This window comes from Ambystoma mexicanum, chromosome 2q, assembly GCF_040938575.1.
Source record: "Ambystoma mexicanum isolate Mex_15411 chromosome 2q, UKY_AmexF1_1, whole genome shotgun sequence".
Lineage (NCBI taxonomy): Eukaryota > Metazoa > Chordata > Amphibia > Caudata > Ambystomatidae > Ambystoma > Ambystoma mexicanum.
Window position 1 is genome coordinate 731,676,087 of NC_090924.1, and position 20,428 is coordinate 731,696,514.

Sequence of the window (20,428 nt, forward strand, 5' to 3'; positions counted from 1 at the left end):
GCCAGCGGACTATGGGACGATCTAGTGGTGGTCTCGCAGGCCTTAGTTCTCTCGCTACAGTGGTGGACAAAAGAAAACCTAGAAAAAGGGAAACCCTTTGCCACACCCGCGGCGGAAGCCACTCTAACCACAGACGCATCCCTCACAGGATGGGGGGCTCACCTATCCCATCAGACTGCTCACGGAGAGTGGACTCCGAACGTAGCATCCAAACACATCAATCTTCTGGAGCTACTAGCGGTGTTCAAGGCGCTAAAAGCCTTCCAGGAACACCTACAAGGCAGGACAGTGATGGTCCTTACAGACAGCACCACAGCCATGTATTACATCAACAAGCAGGGGGGAACCCACTCTCCAGGACTGTCCAAACTGGCCCAAAACATATGGACGTGGGCTCTCAAACAGAATATGTTCCTTCTGTCACAACATGTACCAGGGGAACTCAATCTGCTGGCAGACAAACTCAGCAGGGATTTCCCCCTGCCCGAAGAGTACGAATGGCGACTGCACGAAGACATCGTCTTCGACGTCTTCATGCAATGGGGATTCCCAGAAATAGACCTGTTCGCAACCCTGGAGGACTCACAATGCCAAAGTTACGCCTCCAGGTACCCCCAAAACCAATCCAAGGGGAACGGTCTGTCGATTCAATGGTCAGGGAAATTTGTTTACGCTTTTCCCCCGACTCCCTTTCTCAACAAGGTGGTGCACAAGATGCACCAGGAACAAGTAACCATGATACTGGTGGCCCCAATGTGGGCCCGACAGCCATGGTTCGCTCACTTGATGGAGATGTCTCTATCTCCCCCAGTGAAACTCCCCTGCCCGTACAACATGCTGTCACAAGACAGGGGCAGGACTCTGCATCCATGCCCCCAGAACATGAACTTAGCAGCCTGGCTCCTGAAATCGTAGAATTTGGACATCTACAGCTCCCGCAGAGATGCATGGACATCCTCAGGGAAGCCAGAAAACCTAACACTCGCCACTGCTATTCTAGCAAATGGAAGAGATTTGTCATCTGGTGCAAAGGAAAAAGCATCAACCCAATTGACTGCTCTCCCACACATATTGTTCTATACCTGACCCATTTATTGGATTCAGGTCTAGTGTTCAATTCCATTAAAGTCCACCTAGCGGCACTTTCTGCATACACCACTTCCCAACACAAAGTGTCGTGGTGGAAGATCCCTGTTATAAAGGCCTCATGGAGGGAGTAAAGAGAATACACCCCCCGATAGCTGAACCAGCTCCCGGATGGGACCTTAACGTGGTACTTACAAAACTCATGGGCTCACCTGTTGAACCCATGCACAAAGCAACTCTTAAAGACCTCACTCTTAAGACTGCTTTTCTAATAGCTATCACCTCCATCAGGAGAGTAAGTAAACTACAGGCTCTTTCTGTTCTAGACCCCTTTGTTACAGTTCACAAAGATAAAGTGGTTCTACGCACTCACCCAAGGTTTGCTCCAAAATTCATCTCAAAATTCCATGTAAACCAGTCTATAGAACTACCAGCGTTCTTTCAAAATCCTTCCAACTTGGGAGAAAGGACTCTGCACACACTAGATGTGCGCAGAGCGGTCATGTTCTACATGGAAAGAACCAGACCACTGAGGAAGACTAATCAGTTCTTCGTCTCGGTGGCAGCAGGAAGAGAAGGGGATGCAGTTTCAAAGTCCACTATTTCTAGATGGATTGTCCAATGCATCACTCTCTGCTATACTCTTGCTAAGAGAGAACTGCCCTTTAGGCCAAGAGCACATTCTACTCGAGGCACGGGGGCGTCCATAGCATTCATTGCAAATGTTCCCCTTGAGTCCATCTGCAAAGCGGCTACCTGGAGTTCTGTGCACACCTTTACAAAACACTACTGTCTAGATGCACACTCTAGATCTGACTCCCAGGTGGGACAGGCAGTATTAAGACATCTTTTCTCTACTGTTCCTTCTCATAACCCACCGCCAACTCCGGGTACTGCTCGCTAGTCTATGCACAGCATGTGATTCTAAGCAGATTAACAAACATCAGAAGACAATGCATTACTTACCGTAAAAGCATTTCTGATGGTTGTATCTGCTTAGATTCACATGCGCCCACCCTTCCTCCCCGCTTGGATGGAAGGAACATAGACATCTTTCTATATTTCTCTCTTTTCTGTACTCACTCACGTCTAGAAGGCTCCCTCAGGGCAGAAAAATACAAACAGAGGGACCTCGACGCGTGAGGGATTGTGGGTACAACACACGTCACTATAGGGATAGTGTTACAGACACGCCTTGTCGACGTCCCCTTTTCGACTACGAAAAACAAAATGCAATACTCCGCAGTGACCACTGGATGTCGGACCTATGCACAGCATGTGAATCTAAGCAGATACAACCATCAGAAATGCTTTTACGGTAAGTAATGCATTGTCATATATATATATATATAGATCAGTAAAAAAACTTTGTTAAAGGGACGTTACGGTTCCACGTAAAACCGAAAACCCCCTGAAATTCGCCAGTTATCGTAAGGTAAACAACCATAACTCGCGCCACCACTGTGCACTGCTAAGACTGCTAACACCCAGGACATCACTGATGACATCACATGTCTGGCTCCCCCTTTTTTCCTTTACTGATCTATCTAGGGCATGTGGTTTTCTTCACTAACAGTCAGGAAATAAAAATTGAAAAGGTACTATATTTGTAGTTATCCCTCATATGTTCTTACAGTAATTCTCTTATGGTCCAGCCATATCATATGAAACATATACATAAGGGAAGACACAGGCTTGAAAGACAGCAATGGTTTCTGTGAATGAAGATAATCAGTAGGGTTATCAGCACTTTCTGATCTTTTTTTTATTACTGTACTTTCCCTGTACATATACATATTTGTATGAATTGTACTCACACTACTTTCCTTAGGGTGCAGCCACATCATGTGATGCATATAGATAGGGTAAGTAGCACCTTTGAAACAGCGCAATCATTTCTCTGCATAAAGATAGGTTATGAACACTTTCTGCTACTGCTTTGTTTGCTTACTTCACTTTCCCTGTATATACTCATATTTGTATGTTATCTGTGTTTTGTCTTTAATAATGCAATTATGTAGTAAGTAGGTTTTATTAGCTACTTATTACATGTTTGACACTTCGAAAAACTGTAATAAGAAAGTAGTTATCATTTCAGTATTAAATATGGCAAATTTATGAATATTGCACCTCCATGTATGCTGCACGCAATTACTATGATTCTACATGAGTAGTTTAGTATACTTGATAGAATTTCATAATAGAATACTATTTATATCAATGTATTGATTAATGCACAAAATAGCTCATGATGTTTATTCCAATGATACTTGACACTTTTTTGTGAACATTATAATAAGAATCCATTGGACAGACTTTTTAATGAAAAGTCAATGCACATGTGATGTCAGTGATATCATCAATGACATTTGTGATGTCATCTTTGATGTCCTGGGTGTTAGTCTTGGTAGTGCACAGTGGTGGCGCGAGTTATGGTTGCTTACCTTATAACTTGCAAATTTCAGTTTTTTTTTGGGTTTACTTGGAACCATAACGTCCCTTTAACAAAGTTTTTTTTACTGAATTTCATAGGTTTTTAGTAGCACAACTTAACCATAATATCCCTGACTTTATATACATGTAACATAGAACATGCTGATCCCCTGCTACTGAATTTGATGTCCGCGGACACTTCGTATGTCCGCGGACAACAGCAACAGTACCCAAATAGTCAGGGGGTATCTTAAATTGTTATATCATTCTATATGAACACTGCACAAGTTCACAAACCAGTACACGTACACTTTTATATGTAGTAATTAAATAAGAAGTATTGTCTATATATGTAACACATCAACCATTCATTTAAATACAATATGTACTAAAATGGAATATACCAAAGAAAGATAGGTTTCCAACATAATTATCTCACAAACTGCACAACTAGGAACAACAGCAGAGCTACAAACCAGTAAGAACACAACTTACCAGAAGCTAGTAAGTGTACTTTACTTTGATTATATATGTGTAAAATTGCTGTATTAGATATAAAAGTGATATCTACGTTAGCTTAGATAGTGACCACCCCGCTTCACAGCGATCTGAACTTCACCCATTCCGAGCACAGGTGTCTGACGTCAATCCTTGCATGGAGACACACTTGATTGATTTAAAAAATCAAAACAACCGTTGTTAAAATATATGTGGTGTTTTATTTTGTATCTTATTTTCATGACACAAAAATACAAAACTTTAAAGAATATACAGGTCAGGTTGCAGTATAGCGAGAGAAAATCCCCTGTACTGACCGCTGTCACTCGGGAACGTTTCTCTAATGGCACGAACGGCACAGGCGGGTATCACTCTTCGAACGCGGTGTCCAAGCCTCCCGTGGAGCCACCATGTAAAGGAACGATACGCCACCAGCTTGTACCACCTGTGAAAAGGAATGAAACAAACTGTTTTTAAATGACCATGCTAAGTTTAATAAACATTTGTTGTCAATGACAATTCTTGTAACTAATGGCATTCTGCACGGACAAATGCTATCTAGACAATGCACACTATTGAACGACTTACATGCGTTACAATGATATGTAGATGTAATTTTGGATATAGTAGAAGAACATGAAATAGGAGTGGCATGACAAGCAGAGTATACTTACTCGTTACTCGGATTACGAGGACGAACAGTTGCGCGAAGTTTGTGCATAAGCACCATCATTATTCTCAACACGGCCCGTGTGAGGCAGGCTGCCCTGAAGTCTGGCAGCTCAGTGATGCATTGTGGTCGTGGCTTGCCTTCCGAAATGTAGGCATGGCATCCCGAGTTTTCTCGGCAGCAGCAGTTCTCGTCCTCAGTTGGCATTAGCTCGCACCGATTGCATGTGCACCAGGTGGAGACGCCGTCCATTCGACTAGGCCCAGGCTCTTCATCTGTTGATTTGTCCTGCCAACTGCCGTCCGAATCCCCATCGTTTTCACGTGCTTCCCTTTCCAGTAGTTCCTCCTCGGTATACTCGGGCTCGTACATGTAGGGCATTATTGTAGCCATTGTGTGTTACACAAACTAAAATAATTTATAGCGGTGGTACTGGTATCTGTTCACACGGGCTACAAGCAGCGAAGGTAGCTGACCAGAGCACTGAAACGAGTCACAGAATACTCAAAGTAACACAGAGAGAGGAATGGAATCGAAAATCTGCTGCTGTGTGTTGTGAAACGGTCTGTTTATACTTATTGAGGAAAGAGGCGTCCTGCCATTTCCATGGCGACACGTCATTAGCTTAAGCGCAGCGAATGTTGACACGAGACATGCTTTGGCGTTGGGAAATGGGCGGTACGAGTCTGCTGATGACAGGGTCAGGGGCGGGGGAATTGATTTAGTGCCGCAAAAGCAGGTCAGCCAGGGCGATCGGGGAAAAGATAGGATTATCAGAAAATGGAGGCTCCCTGGTGCTTGTTTTCACATGTGTTTAATGGACGAAAACTCGGGTAAGGTCCATAGGAAAGTTTTCTAAAATCGAGCCACTTAGGCTTAAAAAAAACATGGCCGACCCGTAGGGACAATAACATTTTTTACTAGACCATGCCTTTAATGTAGTATATGGGGGGGGGGGCAGGCTGAAAGCTGAGCGTAACATGGTGGTGTGCTACGTTGCCTAACTGGGTCCCAGGGAGAATTAAATTATCTGAAAAATATATTTCCCATTTCCTAGCCCAGCACCAATATCGCGAAAATATAGCAGCCTTCTTCATGATCCTTAGAACGCACCACTTTAATTTGAAGACCTGACCCAATGGCTAAAAGGACCTCTGCCACCTTCCCTTCGGCATTTGCTTGTAAAATGATGAGAAATGTTTGCGCAGTGTATGCCAGTCTGCGAAACATATGTGAGTTTCCTGGAGCGCCACCAAATTGTGTTGGCAATGTGCCAAAAATCCCTCGAATTTCCTACATTTTACCGGTGCGTTGAGACCCCTGATGTTCGTTAGGCACTTCAATTTACGTGGTATTGATGGGACTCTAATGAAGCCAATGATCGTATTGGGTCCTCTCCTGCATGTATATGTATTAAATGAACTAGCACAACGGTGTACCCCACCACACTTCCCCGCAACCCCCAAACCAACTCCTTCCCCCCCTTAATCCAAACATACCCCAAACCCCCCCCCCCCCCCCCTCAACAGTCCCCTGATGTGAGCCACAGTACCTAATGTAACTTGATGGGGGAAAAAAAAAATCTCTTTCCCCAGGGAGAAGTGCGAGGTATCCTAAACCCCATTCTGTACCTCAACAGATAAGTTCCAAAATGTTGTGCTCCATCTCTGCACATGTCGGATCACTGTTAGTCCGTCAATTGTTTACATACCAGCCACACTGCCTTGTCGTTATATAGATGCCTTCGGATTCAGGTCTCTGAGGCAGGCTTTCCAATCGTTTTTCTGCGTGCCTCTGTTTCTTCTCCCCTGTTGGTCCGAAGTTGACCATTCCCAGTATTTAGGTTGCTTAGTGAGGCTACTACCTTCCACATGGCCCATAGATGTTTCTTCTTCGATTTGGAGTAAAACGATACAGGACTCTCGGGAGGAGATTCTGTGCTGCTTTCCTTCCTAAGTGATGGCTAATCCAAAAGGAAATGTCCATTTATGTTTAACCATTAGTGACTCTAAGATTTTTACCACCACCTGCTTGTCACAACTTTTTCTGGAGGTTTGTCTGCGAGAGATCCTGGTATAATTGAATTTCATTCTTGTTGCATGGTATTGGTGCTGCAGTCCATGCTTTTCTTAGAATGTGCTCCTTTTGTGGGAATTGTGCACACGCTACTAGGAAGTCGTGAGGGCGAGCACCAGTCAGTTCTTTCTTGGCCCGTCCTGTGGACCCGATCCAGCGTGATATTAACTGCCTCTTTCCCAGTAATTAGATCTGCAAAGATATGCTTTATAGTGTTTTATATCGGAATCTAACAATTTAATGTAGATTTTTAATTTGGATATTAGATAGTCTAGAACTATTTTCCAAGTCTTCGCAATGGATTTCTAGGTTGTGTGCCATCCTGGAAATCTTCCAATGCCAGATCCGATTGACGGCCTTCCTGTGTAAGCTCCTGAATTGCTCGTTTGTTGGCATCGACCCCTCCCAGCAAAGATATTTCCTTGCTAAACTTGGATAGGGAGTGCCTGATTTCCTATGGTGAAAGAAGAAAATTGTAGCTGAAAGGAGGCTGAGAATTTATCTTGAAATCTTTTTGCAAAATCCTATTTGGAAGCAGCCGTATTGAATTCCTCGTTACTTAGAACTAAAGGAGAGCCGATTGTAGATGCGCTGTTGGTTGATGGTGTCACCTGGTCTGTTGCCCAGTCTTTGTAATGGATCTGGCTGCATTTGGTGGGCCTGCTGCCTGCCTGACCGGAAGATGTTTCTTTCTACCTCTCGGCATAAGCAAAGTTCCTCATCCAGAGTGGGATTCGTTGGCAAAGTCAATTTTTACCCAGGGTAGGATGTTACCTTAAGTAGCCAAGGATCTAGGATTCGTGTTCTGCTCTCTTGACTCCAGTTTACCAAACTGGATCAGGATATGCCTCGCATTCAATTGTAAATACCCCACCAAGGATTGCTGCTATCCAGAGTGACCAGCCACAATACCCGTTCGGGAAGCCACCACCTATTATTTACACCACTTTCAGTGTGTCCTAGGCAGAGTGACCCCTGAGTCCAATGTATTTGGAGCACCAGGGTAAATAAACTGGCTGCGTTGTCACTTACGGGGTGCAAATGAGCAGCCCCAGTTAAGAGAGACATGTGCCACTAATCTAGGTTGCAACTAGTTCCAATGCCTTGCATGCAGCTACAGGAATCCACTACAGTCCAGACTACCCAGAGTATACTGGTGTGGCACCGATGCGTAGATCCAGAGGGCTACCTGGCGGCCTTTATTTGATGCCAGATGACGGTGTAAAGAGTCGATCATGCGGGAGGAAAGGGCACCAGTGAGCACTAAGCCCCCCACCCCACAGGGATATTGCTGGAACTTCTGCAGGCCCCCGAAGTCGCACCCCAATGGGCATAGCAAGCAGCCACAGTATGTGTAGGGCGAGGGACTGTGGCCCCATTATCAGTCTCCTACCTCTCCGGATTTCCCACTCAGCCCCTTGGCACCACCTCGCTGGTGGAGTCTCCTCCAACACGGATGTCCTGCAAACGTATGCGAACAATCTAGCTGCGTTTTGCTGATCGAAGCTGCCAAGCGCCCTGTAAATCCGCTGCAGGTCCCCGCCGAGGTCGACTTTCTTCTGCGGCTTCAAAGGCAATATCCCACTGGAACCGGGTGTTATGGGGCCTTGTCAGCTGCAAAATCTATCTTTTTGCTTTTATTGGGGAGATGCAAGCAGATGTGTACAATTTTTAATGCAGTGTCTTAAACATGGGTGAGCTGTTAATTTGATCATGGGTGTCCTTTAACTGAAAATGTTTTATTCAGTTGTCTTTGTTCATTCTTTGTAAGAAATATTATTTCTTGTGCTTTGTAGGGTAAGTGATCAGTGTATGCTTTTAAGGATCCTATAAAGGCTTTTACGAATCATATGAAGCGGTCCACTGTTAAAACTTAAAGAATGTCATTTTGAATGCTAGATGTCTTTCAGAAATAGGTTGCTAATGGGTATTTGTTGTTTTTAGTGCCCTTGTTGCCGACGCCAAACCAGCCCAGACCTGCTGTAGTCCCCCAGAGATTTACAGTGAGTACCAACTGTTCTTTTACTTTGATATGGATAATCGAAGCTTTGCAAATGCATATTGAAAATAATATTGGTTATACGTAATGAATACAATGTTGGTGTGTAAATAATGACATGTAGCTCTGTATTGGAAAATGCTTGGTAGATTTGAGTCCATTCATATTTGACAGTGTTGGGGAGAATTCTCAAAAATTTGCTAATTCCATCCACCTTAGAGACCCCCAGCAACTTTGCTGGATTTTAAGAACTTGATTTTTTTTTTACCTGGAAAGTGTGACCCTTTTTTGCACTCATGTATTTTAATGTGAATTTTACCTCTAATTCTCTTTTGGTTATGGAGTCTAACCAACTCCATAGGCATTATCTTTTATATTGTGTCATACAGCAGTGTCACTGGGAAGTCTTTTAGATTTCCCAAGGTTTAAATACCTTCTGTGGGATAAATTACTGTTTCCCAGAGCAGTGAAGTGAAATTGACTTTACTTAGCATTATACTTGCTAGACATAGCACACCTTATCTCACAATAGAGTGCTGGAGGGGTTAGCTAGTGTCCCCTTTCAAAACGGCGCAGAGCCATCTTTTTCAAAACGGCGCAGAGCCATCTTTTTCAAAACGGCGCAGAGCCATCTTTTTCAAAACGGCGCAGAGCCATCTTTTTCAAAACGGTCTCCGGTCTTTGTTTTTCACCATATCTTTGTGGTAGGGTCCTTCTAGAGAGTTTCTCTGCGTGCCAAACCAGGTTTGGTCTCTTTGTTCATTTCGCCTTTGGCTGGGTTTCTGAGTGAAACCCGCCTCTGGCTCCAGAGTGTCTGGGGTAGGCAGGAAGTGAGGGAGGTGCCCGAAACTCCCTGTGCTTGGTCTCCTAGGAGACCCAAATTCACTCTGTGGCGATTGGCTGGCTGACTGTCCAGTAAGCACAGCCACCCTGTTGGGTGAGATACAGCTAGTCTGGAATGAATGGGAGAGAACTGAATAAAAGGTGAGTCTTTTGGATTCCAAGATGGCCGCCGGAGCGAGGAGACGCGCGTGAGTCCCGCTCCCGCCGGGCCACTCATTAGCACCATAGAAGCTGCGAACCGGAGGGCGGCTGTTCCGCACACATAGCTCCGAGCTCGGCTCACGACACTGGCCGCAGGAGGAAGACGCATCGGCCCCCTACCGCGCCGAGGAGCGGTGTTCCCCCTCCCCCATCGAGACGAGGCGCGGCCCTCGCACCGCGAAAGTGCGACACAGGCTCCCCCAGAGACGCGAAGTGGAGGCCGTCGGCGCGGGAGGCGTGGATCGGGGAGGCGCCCCTGACCGGAGCCCCAGCATAGCGGCGCCCGGGGGTCGAGCTGTCATCGGGCGGCGTCGAGGGACGTGATCGGCGCCCCCCGGCAGCAGCGGATCCCGCAGGAGGAGCGGGAGGGAGCCGGACGCAGTACTCAAACAGTACTCAAACAGCCGCCCGAGGCGTCGAGGCCCGAGCGGTCCCCAGTCCGGTGGAGTATAAGGTGAGGCGCCCTCCCTGGTGCACCCCGCGCCCCCCCTGGAGCCCCGCGAAATTGGAGGGCCTGCCCCCCCCCACTCTGGCGGCAAGAATCGCACGAAGGCCCAACCCAGCCGAGGCGGAGAGGGACCACCCCCCCCACCCCACATCTGAGGGGTACGTAGAGGCGGCGTAAAACCGGAGCACCGCAGCCAGGCCCTCCCTGAGACACAAAGAGTAGGTGGACGGCGCAATCACCGAGGGCAGCACTATCCGGAGCCCCAACACTGCAGCGCACGTGGGGACTATCCAACAGGCGACACAGCTAAGAGGGTTATACTCCCTCCATCCTTCCCAGTAGCCCCCCAAAGCCACCCCCTACAACCACAGCAACTCAAGAAGGGACACGAAACCAGCAGCAGGACGCGCCCAGGCCTACCCTTTCAAGAGGCACCTCCCCAGCCATAGAAGCAGGAGAGGGGACAGGCTCGTCCGAGGGGACACCAAGGCAAGAACTCTTAGAGGAAGACATGTCTAAAGCGAAGGGGAGGGGGGGGGATCCCTACAGATACAGCAGCCCCCCAAACAAGACTCCAGCCTGATACAAATGTGGGCATTGGACACCCCAGTGACAACTAGGAGCAGAATTCAGGAGGACTCTTCACTGCAGACCGCGAACTCGTCCGAGGCGAGGGACATGGCCTCTGGCTCCCAACCCCCGACAAAAGACGACATGCACTCCTGGTTTAAAGAACTACAAGACAAACTAATGTCAACTGTCCAGGACCAGTTCGCAGCAATCAAGCAGGATATGCAACAGGCAATTCAAGGAGTTCAACAGGACATTGCCAACCTAGAGGAAAGGACGAACACCCTAGAAAAGATAGTACAAAACGCAGAAGAAGAGGCCCTTCAGAACGCCGAAACACAAGAACACCTGTTGCGCCTGACCCATAATCTGGAAATACAGTGCGAAGACCTAGAGAACAGGTCCCGCAGATCGAATATTCGCATCAAAAATATGCCAGAAACGGTCCTGGACAGGGATCTAAAGAAGGCGGTACAGGAGGTCTTTGGGGATATCGATGCTCAGGACCCGGAGGCAGTGGGGATGGATCGCATACATAGAGCAGGCCCGAGACGCACGGGGGCACCGGGAGAGAGACCCAGAGACGTCCTGGCGGCTTTGTCCTCCTATCCACAAAAAGAGCTTATTCTACGAAGAGCAAGGCAGATGGATCAAATCAGGATGAACGGGGCAGACATTCAGCTGTTTCAGGATTTATCAGCCGTTACACTCCTAAAGAGAAGAGAGATGGCCCCACTCACGAGGGAACTGGTCACAAGAGAGATAAAATATAAATGGACATTCCCTTTCGGGCTGCTGTTCGACTGGGAAGGGAAACAAAGAAGGGTGACCTCCATGGAAGAGGGGCTAACCATATTGGACATCCAGTCAGGGGAGTCCTCGACCAGAAAAGTCAGAAAGAAGGGGGAACTACAAAACAGACCGGGGGGATGGGAATTGGTCCGACAGAAAAGAAAACGGCGCGGAGGGGGAAGGGATGGGACAAGCGTAATAAATTAGTGGAGGCAAATATAAAAGAACATAAGACCTGGGGCTCAATAACTGAAGGCAGCATAAGGAACGGCACCCAATGATGGAATTCGCAAACGACAGACTTAGTTGGCCCGGCATGGACCCGGAACAACCCACATTAAGGCCAAGGAATGATGCGGGGTTTAGGACTCCCCACCAAGTTAACCTCGAGCCTACAGAGGGCTGGGAGCGACAGGCGGAACGCCAGAGCTACCTTAGGTACCCGGGCCCTCCTCGGGTGTAAAGTTGGAACAAAGTTTATGGTTGAGGGACTGATTTACAGTTTGGGAGGGGAGGGAAGATCTTCCGGAAGAGAGAAGGGGAACATAACTCGGGCTTAATACTTGTACAACCAGACTTTCTGAAATGGGGAAGATACGATTCGTAACATTAAATGTAAGGGGTCTGAACTCCCCGGTGAAGCGGAAAAAAGTGGAGATCATGTTAAGAAGAGAAAAGGCGGATGTGCTATTGTTCCAGGAGACCCACATTAAAGCTCTAGATAGGGGGAAAATTCGCCTGAGAGGCTACGAGATAATTGCACAATCCAATGCAGCAGAAAAAAAGGCGGGAGTGTTGATTGCTGTGAAAGGGAATATAGAAGTAAAGGTGATCGACAAAACCTCAGACAAGGATGGGAGGTATGTCTTTGCCAATATCAAACTACACAACACCCTTCTGACACCAGCATCCATTTATGCCCCAAACTCGGGCCAAGATGGCTTTCTGAGGGACACGATGGGGAGGCTGGAGGGGTACGCGAAGGGGGAAATGATTATAGGAGGAGACCTTAATATGGCCTGGCACCCCCACTTAGACCGTAGCGCGAGCGGACCCCTCCACTAGAGCGCCCCCTCTCAGCGTCTGAGAAAACAGATGGAAGGCATGGCCCTGTGGGACGCATGGAGGGAACATAAAGGCGAATCCAAGGGATACACCTACTTTTCACACGTTCACAACACAATGTCTAGAATAGACTACTTTTGGGTGTCAGTGGGGATCCTGGGTAAAATACAGGATCTGGAACTGGGCCCCATTTCTCTGTCGGACCATGCACCTCTCTGGATGGATCTGTCGACTCCGAGGAACGAAAAGAGTATTTGGAGGTGGACACTCCCACAAGAAATACTATCTGACCCAGTGATGGGAGAATCCATAAGGGAAAAAATAGAAGAATTCTTTGATCATAACGACACAGGGGGAGGTCTCCTTGAGCACTGTATGGGAGACGTGCAAGGCTGTAATTAGGGGCCACCTAATAGCCCTCAAAGCGACAAGGGATAAACAAACACGGCAGTGGGAATCAGAACTGGAAAAGAAGCTGTCAGATATCAGGGAAGAATTATTGGCAAACCCCACAAGAGACTTAAAAAAGACACTCAAACACACAGGGGGTCAACTCGAACATCTCCGTAGCAGACAAGCCCAGAGATCTCTCCTATACCTCAAACAGAAATACTACATAAAAGCCAACAAGGCAGACCGGCTTCTCGCCCGACTGCTCTCGTCGAAGCGGAACGTAGCGACCATCAGGAAAATCAAGAATGCACACGGGGATTCGCTAACGAACTCCGAGGATATAGGGAACACATTCAGGGAATTCTATCAGAACCTGTACTCCACAGAGAACCCAAATGAAGCTGACCAAAACAGATTCCTGGCATCGATCCCCTTTCAGAAAATATCAGAAGAAGCCAGAACAGACCTGGAGGCCCAGATAACCGAAAGTGAAGTGAAGAAGGCGATAATGAGCCTCCCACTCAACAAAGCACCCGGCCCGGACGGCTTCACAGCCCCATTCTACAAAAAATATGTAGACATCCTCGCCCCATTCCTCACTAGACTACTAAACACCTTCAAAGATAGTGAGAATGTCACCCCGTCTATGAACGAGGCAAAAATTTTGGTTTTTCATAAACAAGGGAAGGATCCCTCCCTCCCGGGCTCATACAGACCTATCGCCCTAATTAACCTAGACTCAAAAATCTACACCAAAATCCTGGCGGCCAGGCTCTCCCCACTGCTCCCCTCCCTAATCAACCCAGATCAATCAGGTTTCATTCCGGGAAGACAGACACATGACAACACCAGAAGGCTAGCCCACCTTATAGAGAAAATTAAATTCTCCCGCACCCCAGCAGTACTACTTTCTTTAGATGCCGAAAAGGCGTTCGACCGTGTAGAATGGTCAATGCTCTTTAAAACCCTGGCGCACATGGGATTTGGGAACCAATACATTAACAGGATCAAAGCCAATTACTCCTCCCCCTCCGCCAGGATAGCGGTAAATGGAGAGATAACGGAGAGGGTTGAAATCTCCAGGGGAACGAAACAGGGCTGCCCGCTTTCACCACTCTTGTATGCGCTATTCCTAGAACCCCTACTTATTAAAATTAGGGAAACAGACCAAATCAGGGGGATTGAGATGGCGGGGAGACAACATAAGGTTATAGCCTATGCGGATGACATGCTATTGGCACTGGAGGACCCAACCCACTCTGCCCCAGCGGCGTTCCACCTACTAGAGCAATTTGGGAACATTTCTGGCTTAAGAATAAATAAAAAAAAATCAGAAATGCTTATATTAGCCGGGAGCACTGTAACACTGGGTAGGGAGGCAGACCACCTGGACATAAAGGTCGCGGAGGAGGGCATAAAATACTTGGGTATAACACTTACTCACAAGGTAGAGACATTGTATAAAAAGAATTATCCCCCACTCCTTGCCAAGATTCAAAAAGATCTAGAGAGGTGGAATCCCCTAAATATTTCTTGGTGGGGGAGAATTCAATCGATAAAAATGAACATTCTCCCTAAAGCGCTGTATTACTTCCAATCCCTGCCGGTTGGGGTCCCTGACTCCTTTTTCAGAGCCCTAGCCAAGTCGGTCTCATCCTTCATATGGAAAAGGAAACCCCCAGAATATCCAGAACTATCCTCACCTCCAACATCAGGGAAGGAGGCCTGGCACTCCCACACTTTAAGAACTATTACCAAGCGGCCCAGCTCAGGCTCCTGAGAGAATGGCTAGGGGATAATCAACGAACGATATGGGTGACACAGGACAGGGCAGTCGCCAGAACGCCACTGGAAGACCTATTATGGACACCAAAGCAGTACAGGCATCCGAATCTGCGCATCAGCGAGATCATGAGGACCACGCTGAACGCATGGGACGAGCAGACACAGAGAGAGAACATCACCACGGCTACCGCCCCGTTCACCCCAATCTGTAGAAACCGGCAGTTCCCTCTGGGGACAGAGCAAGGGGCTTATGGGAACTGGGAGGAAGCTGGCTGCAGGAAAATAGGGGAGATGTTCGTAGACGGGGAGATGAGATCTTTTGCCGACTGCAAATCACTTTGGAACCTCACACATGCGGACAGGTACAAATATGAGCAGCTCAGACACTGGCTGGCCACGCCTGAAATCACCCGAGCTGCGACAAGAGAGCTTACCGCCTTTGAAAAGTTTCTCCTCACCAACTCAGGAGACAGAAAACTAGTCTCCAATCTCTATAGGTTCATGAATACCCAGGGAGAAGACATCAAGTGGGCATACATGAAAAGATGGGAAAAAACGCTGGGGATAGGCATCACCTCACAGCAGTGGCAGTCGCTATGGGCCGATATCCACAAACTGACCAGAGCAGTTCAAACCAAAGAAATGTGGATTAAGATCGTCACGCAATGGCACTACACCCCGGAGAGGCTAAATAGCATGTACCCACATACACCTAATCGCTGCTGGAGAGGCTGTACAGATGCAGGCACGTGGAGACACATCTGGTGGGACTGCCCTAAGGTCAAACTCTTCTGGACAGAAGTAATAGCCGAACTGAAGAAGATCTTCCCAGACGTGGATCGCTACACGGAGAAAACCTGGCTCTGTGGTTTCAAAGAGCACTATGACAACACACTCACCAAGGCGCAGCGAAAAAGCTTCATGAGCCTACTCATAGTGGCCTGGGCAACAATCGCACAGGGATGGAAAAAGAGAGACCCACCGATGCTGTTCACATGGCTACACAAGGTCTGGTCCCAAATGACCATGGAAAAAATCACACACAATCTCCACGGAACACTTGGCTCCTTCATAAAAGAATGGGGAGGAGTGCTAGAATATCTCCAGTCAGACTACATGGCACAATGGTGCCCGCACTCCATAAACATAACAGACTTTTTCGCCTCTTAAACGGCCACGAGTACCTTGGAACAATGACTATACTTCCGGAAGAGGGTGGGAGGGGGAGGCGGGACGGGGAGTTGAGGGATTGTTTACCTGTTGTATCACTTATAAAACAATAAAAATGTTTTAAAAAAAAAAAGGTGAGTCTTTTGGCTTGGAAGGCAGAGTCGACTACTGGACAAAGGAACCAAGAAGAGCTTGAAGAGGATGCATGCTGCAACTCCTGGACCGTTGGTTTGCCCGGTGAAGCCCTGATGCAGTGCCAACTTGCCAAGTTCGCATCGACAGAGAAGCCCCTGCAACGACAACTTCTCCCTTTGAGTTGGTGGGACCTATAGTTCCAAAGTTGTTGCTGCAGGGAACCGTATAGCCAGTGAGAGGGACACCAGATTGTGTGCGTTACTTTTAAGCTGGCCTAAAGCTTTTGGAATATCCTCCGGACTCCCACGAAGCAGGACTGACCAAGCCTGAGCCCCCTCAGCAGAATGCGGGACCCCAGAAGCAAGGACAGTCCACCTTCACAGCCAGGAACCGCACCGTTGCTATTTGCGGTAGCTGAAACATGAAATGTTTGCCGGTTGTGTGTTTTGGCAGTCCCAGTGCAGTGCAGTAGTCCCCCGACGTCCTCCCTCTTGTCCCCACGACTGAGGCCCAGGAACAGTGAGATCTGCAGAGCTGCACAGGAACAGAAGTCATCAGCTGCATCTGGTCTTCTTTACCAAGGTATTGTAAAACAAGTCTAAGAGAACTTGCCTCTTACTGTAGAAGTGCTTGTAACTACCACAATTCACAAGTCTAATCAGCTTGTGGCCCTGCATTTGATTCTTCTTTTCATCAAAGACGCCTAAGAACTTGTGCAAAGACTTTTCCATTTACTTACCAGAAGTGCTTTATCCTATCCAAGACTTTTGCCGATTGACTTTGGCTTAGCCTATTGAATTGAATAAAAGTATCTGCACTGCTTAAGAATATTGGTTGTCTGTTGAGCTCTAATAACCTTTGCCTTTTACCAACTTTTAAAGTGTGTTCTGAATGCCAATAGTAAGATATTCATGTACCCAGCACCATTGTTACTAGAGTCACCTGTGGGTGTAGGTTGTGTTTGTGGGCCATCCCACATGGGTCTTGTCTGATTCATAAACTTAGACTGCACAGTATTGAAGTATATTTGTGTTACTATTACATTGCTCCCATCTGAAGAAGGATTTATAACTGCCTGATAAATTGTTTATGCAAGAAGGCTTGAGTGTAAGAATTTAATGTGAATCTTTGTGTAACCCCACCATAGCTCACGTTTCTCCTCTTGAGATAAGCCTGGCTGCTCAACATGATACCAAAACTGTGTAGTACAAGTTTATACCAAAGGTTGGGTTGCCTATACCTGCAGTCCTAGTTCTTTTCAAACTTTGCCTAACAGACAGTAAAATTATTTCTGAAATTTTGCATTTGGGCAGAATTAATAGTGCTACTTGAGCTATTTGCATGTCTGTTATAAGGAATATTGGCCTTGCTATTTAACATTTTAAGAAGGGATCTTTCCTATGTTTGAATTTAATATCTAAACTGTTAAAGCAAGACATTTCCAAGTTAATATTCCAATGAAGGTTACAGTGCATCAGCTGATTAACTAAGTGTTTTCAGAAGTATTAATCCTGTCGTAAATGTGCCACATGCTAATCTTAAACATCAGAGCTTGCGGTCTGATGGGCAGCTGTTGTGGATATGTTTGTTTACAGGTATCATTGTTTTAGAAAAAATACATTATTTTTATGGAACGATGCACTTTATATTCAATCAACAAGATGTCAAATAATAACAAGTGACAATGAGCTGTAAAGTGCACATTCAGCACCCCTGCCCCTGCCCCTTCCCGCCTCGTTCCATAAGTTGACAAGATCTTCTCCTCAAGTCTTTCACCAGGCATGACGTCCCCACCTTTGTCTCCACTGGTCTGTTCATGGGCTACTGTCATGCGTGATGCAGTCTATTGTACTCCTGTGTAGGCTACGTGGCATAGCAGAGTTCTCCACTTTCCGGGAGTGTCTGTTGCCACTCAGTTGTCCTGCTCTGGCTCTTTCCAGTATTCAGCTGAACCATACCCCCAGATAAGCTGAGAAGGATTTCAGTTTTGGAGGCCACCCTAGTTATAGTGAAGAGGGGAAACTTTGGGAGCTTAGCCAGACCAATCAAGGTAGCATGGAGAATGGTCAAGGCATAGTCTCAGGAAAGGTGAGAGGGGTCAGGGGTCCACAATGCGTCCACACAATGAGAACTCAAGGATTACACTCACAGTTAAGTAGAAATATACTAGATTATTTAAAGAACACACTACAAAAATTACTTGGAACAGGTAATAATATCGCACAATACTAATATAAAACATATATACAGTCAGTTGTTAGGACAGTTTTTCTGAAGTCCAATTAAGGGCTTAGTAAAACCAATCAACTTGGACAGTACAAGAGACTACTCTTAGTATAAGTCTGTACCACCTGAGTATATGATAGCGAGGACAGAGCATCCATGCTTAACTTACTGCTATAGAATGAGTAGTGCTAGGCAGGATTGTATGCAGTACCCTGTGAGAGACTGCACCAGCCTTGACCTCTTGGCAATAGTTAACCCAACCTTTGGTATAAGAATGTACTACACAAGTTGGTAGTGACTGAGCAGCCAGGCTTATCTCAAGAGGGGTCAATGTGAGCTGCAGGGTTACTAAATGGAGATGCATTGACAAGTATCCAAATAAACACTTATACTCAAGGTTTCTTGATTAAACAATGATTTTATTTAACAGTCAGTTGAATAAGTGTTCTTTAGAAGGGAGCAATATATAAGTAACACAAAAATATACACTCTGTTTCTTTGAATCAGTAAATACCCATTCGAAGGGATTGTGTCCTCCGACGTATTCCTTATCTTAGATATAAATCCTTCAGCTTTGCTGGCCTCGGAAAATTTTTTCGCCAGAGGGCGCTGCGCGTCGATGATCGCCGAGTCGATGACCCTCGACGGCCTCCGTGCCGACGTCGACGTCATCCTGCCTATAAAGGCCGCGCGCAGCGTCCGTTGCTCAGTTCCGTTTTTCCGCGCTTCGTTGTGCCTCGGAACACCGTTGCTCAGTTCTCGTCAAGATAACGTATATAATAACTACTATTTACCTCGATATCGATGGCATCCTCCTCCGACCCGACGACCCCTCGGTCCGGTTTCAAAAAGTGCCGAGACTGCGGGAAGAAAATGTCGTTGACGGACCCTCACAGGGTCTGTTTGTGGTGTCTGGGAATCACGCACCAGAGTTCGGAGTGTGAGGAATGCCTTTCCATGACGGCGAAAGCCTTGAAGGAGCGTAGGGGGAAGCTCGAGAGAGGTAGGTCAACTTTAACTTCCTCGAAAGCTTCTTCGGTAGAGTCGAGACGTTCGTCTCCTCACCATAAAAAACACTCTCGATCTAGATCACGAAGTGGCTCCCACCACTCGTCGACATCGAGACACTCGAAGAAGAGACGTAGGAGATCCCCTTCGTCATCTTCGTCGAGTTCTCCTGAGAGAGTTCATTGCCCCACAAAACGCAGCTCGCAAGCTGAGTGGGAGGAATTCAGGAAAAAGATGCTAAGCGTCTTCGAGAAAGCGGCCTCGTCCCCCTCGAAGACAGCTGAGGGTGATACCCCGGGTAAAAAACCCAAAAAATCTAAACGCCGCGAGTCGCAGTACCCGGCGGAAAAGTCAACCCGAAAGCGCCTCGAGCCATCGGGAGATAAAGCATCATCGACGCCATCGTCGAAAACTCCTTCGAAACAGAGGTCGGCGCCATCGACGCCGTTGTCGAAGGATTCATCGGCGCATCAGTCGATCGAGTCGACGCCGACGTCGACGCCGATATCGACGCCGGTGAAGGAAAGAACCACGGCTACTCCACAGCCAACGGTTAGACAAAAGACCTCCGACTCGACGCCGAGAACGTCGACGTCGTTCTCGAGCAAGACTCCGATCCTTTCGAGTTCTTCGAGGCCTAGTACACATTTCTCGACGCTTTTCACGGCGCCTTCGAGTACTTTCACGTCGGTGTCGACGACATCGACGTTTTCAAGGCCTGTGATGATGGCTCCTTCTGCATTGGAAATGGGGTTTATACCATTCCAAAAACCAATGTATCCCCCTTTAACCTCGATTTTTGAGGAAAGGGAGGATTCAGACCAAGATATTGATTTACAGAGGACCACATCACCAGAGCCAGAGACTTTCGCCTCTGAGGAAGGAAGATTAAAAAATCTTCAGGATGCACTTCAGGAAGCTAGTGGCTTGGACACTTCTCCTGAAGCAGAATTTATCAAACCAGACCCAGGAGAACATGCGGAGACTCCATATAGAGCTCTGATGTCTAGAATCATAGAATTTATGGGTT

At 47.0% G+C, this 20,428-nt stretch overlaps 1 protein-coding gene across 6 annotated transcripts in view; it reads left to right on the plus strand.

The window, feature by feature from the left end:
• Positions 1–20,428, plus strand: part of RBM33 (RNA binding motif protein 33) — a 1,526,085-nt gene that overhangs the window by 563,430 nt on the left and 942,227 nt on the right. For all 6 annotated transcript variants that reach the window (XR_011303311.1, XR_011303310.1, XM_069647955.1 and 3 more), the window contains one exon: positions 8,708–8,766. Coding sequence is in view for 4 of the 6 variants with exons in the window: in XM_069647955.1 (XP_069504056.1) it covers positions 8,708–8,766 (59 nt within the window). In the remaining 2 variants the exon portion in view is untranslated. The remainder of the gene's footprint in view (positions 1–8,707; positions 8,767–20,428) is intronic.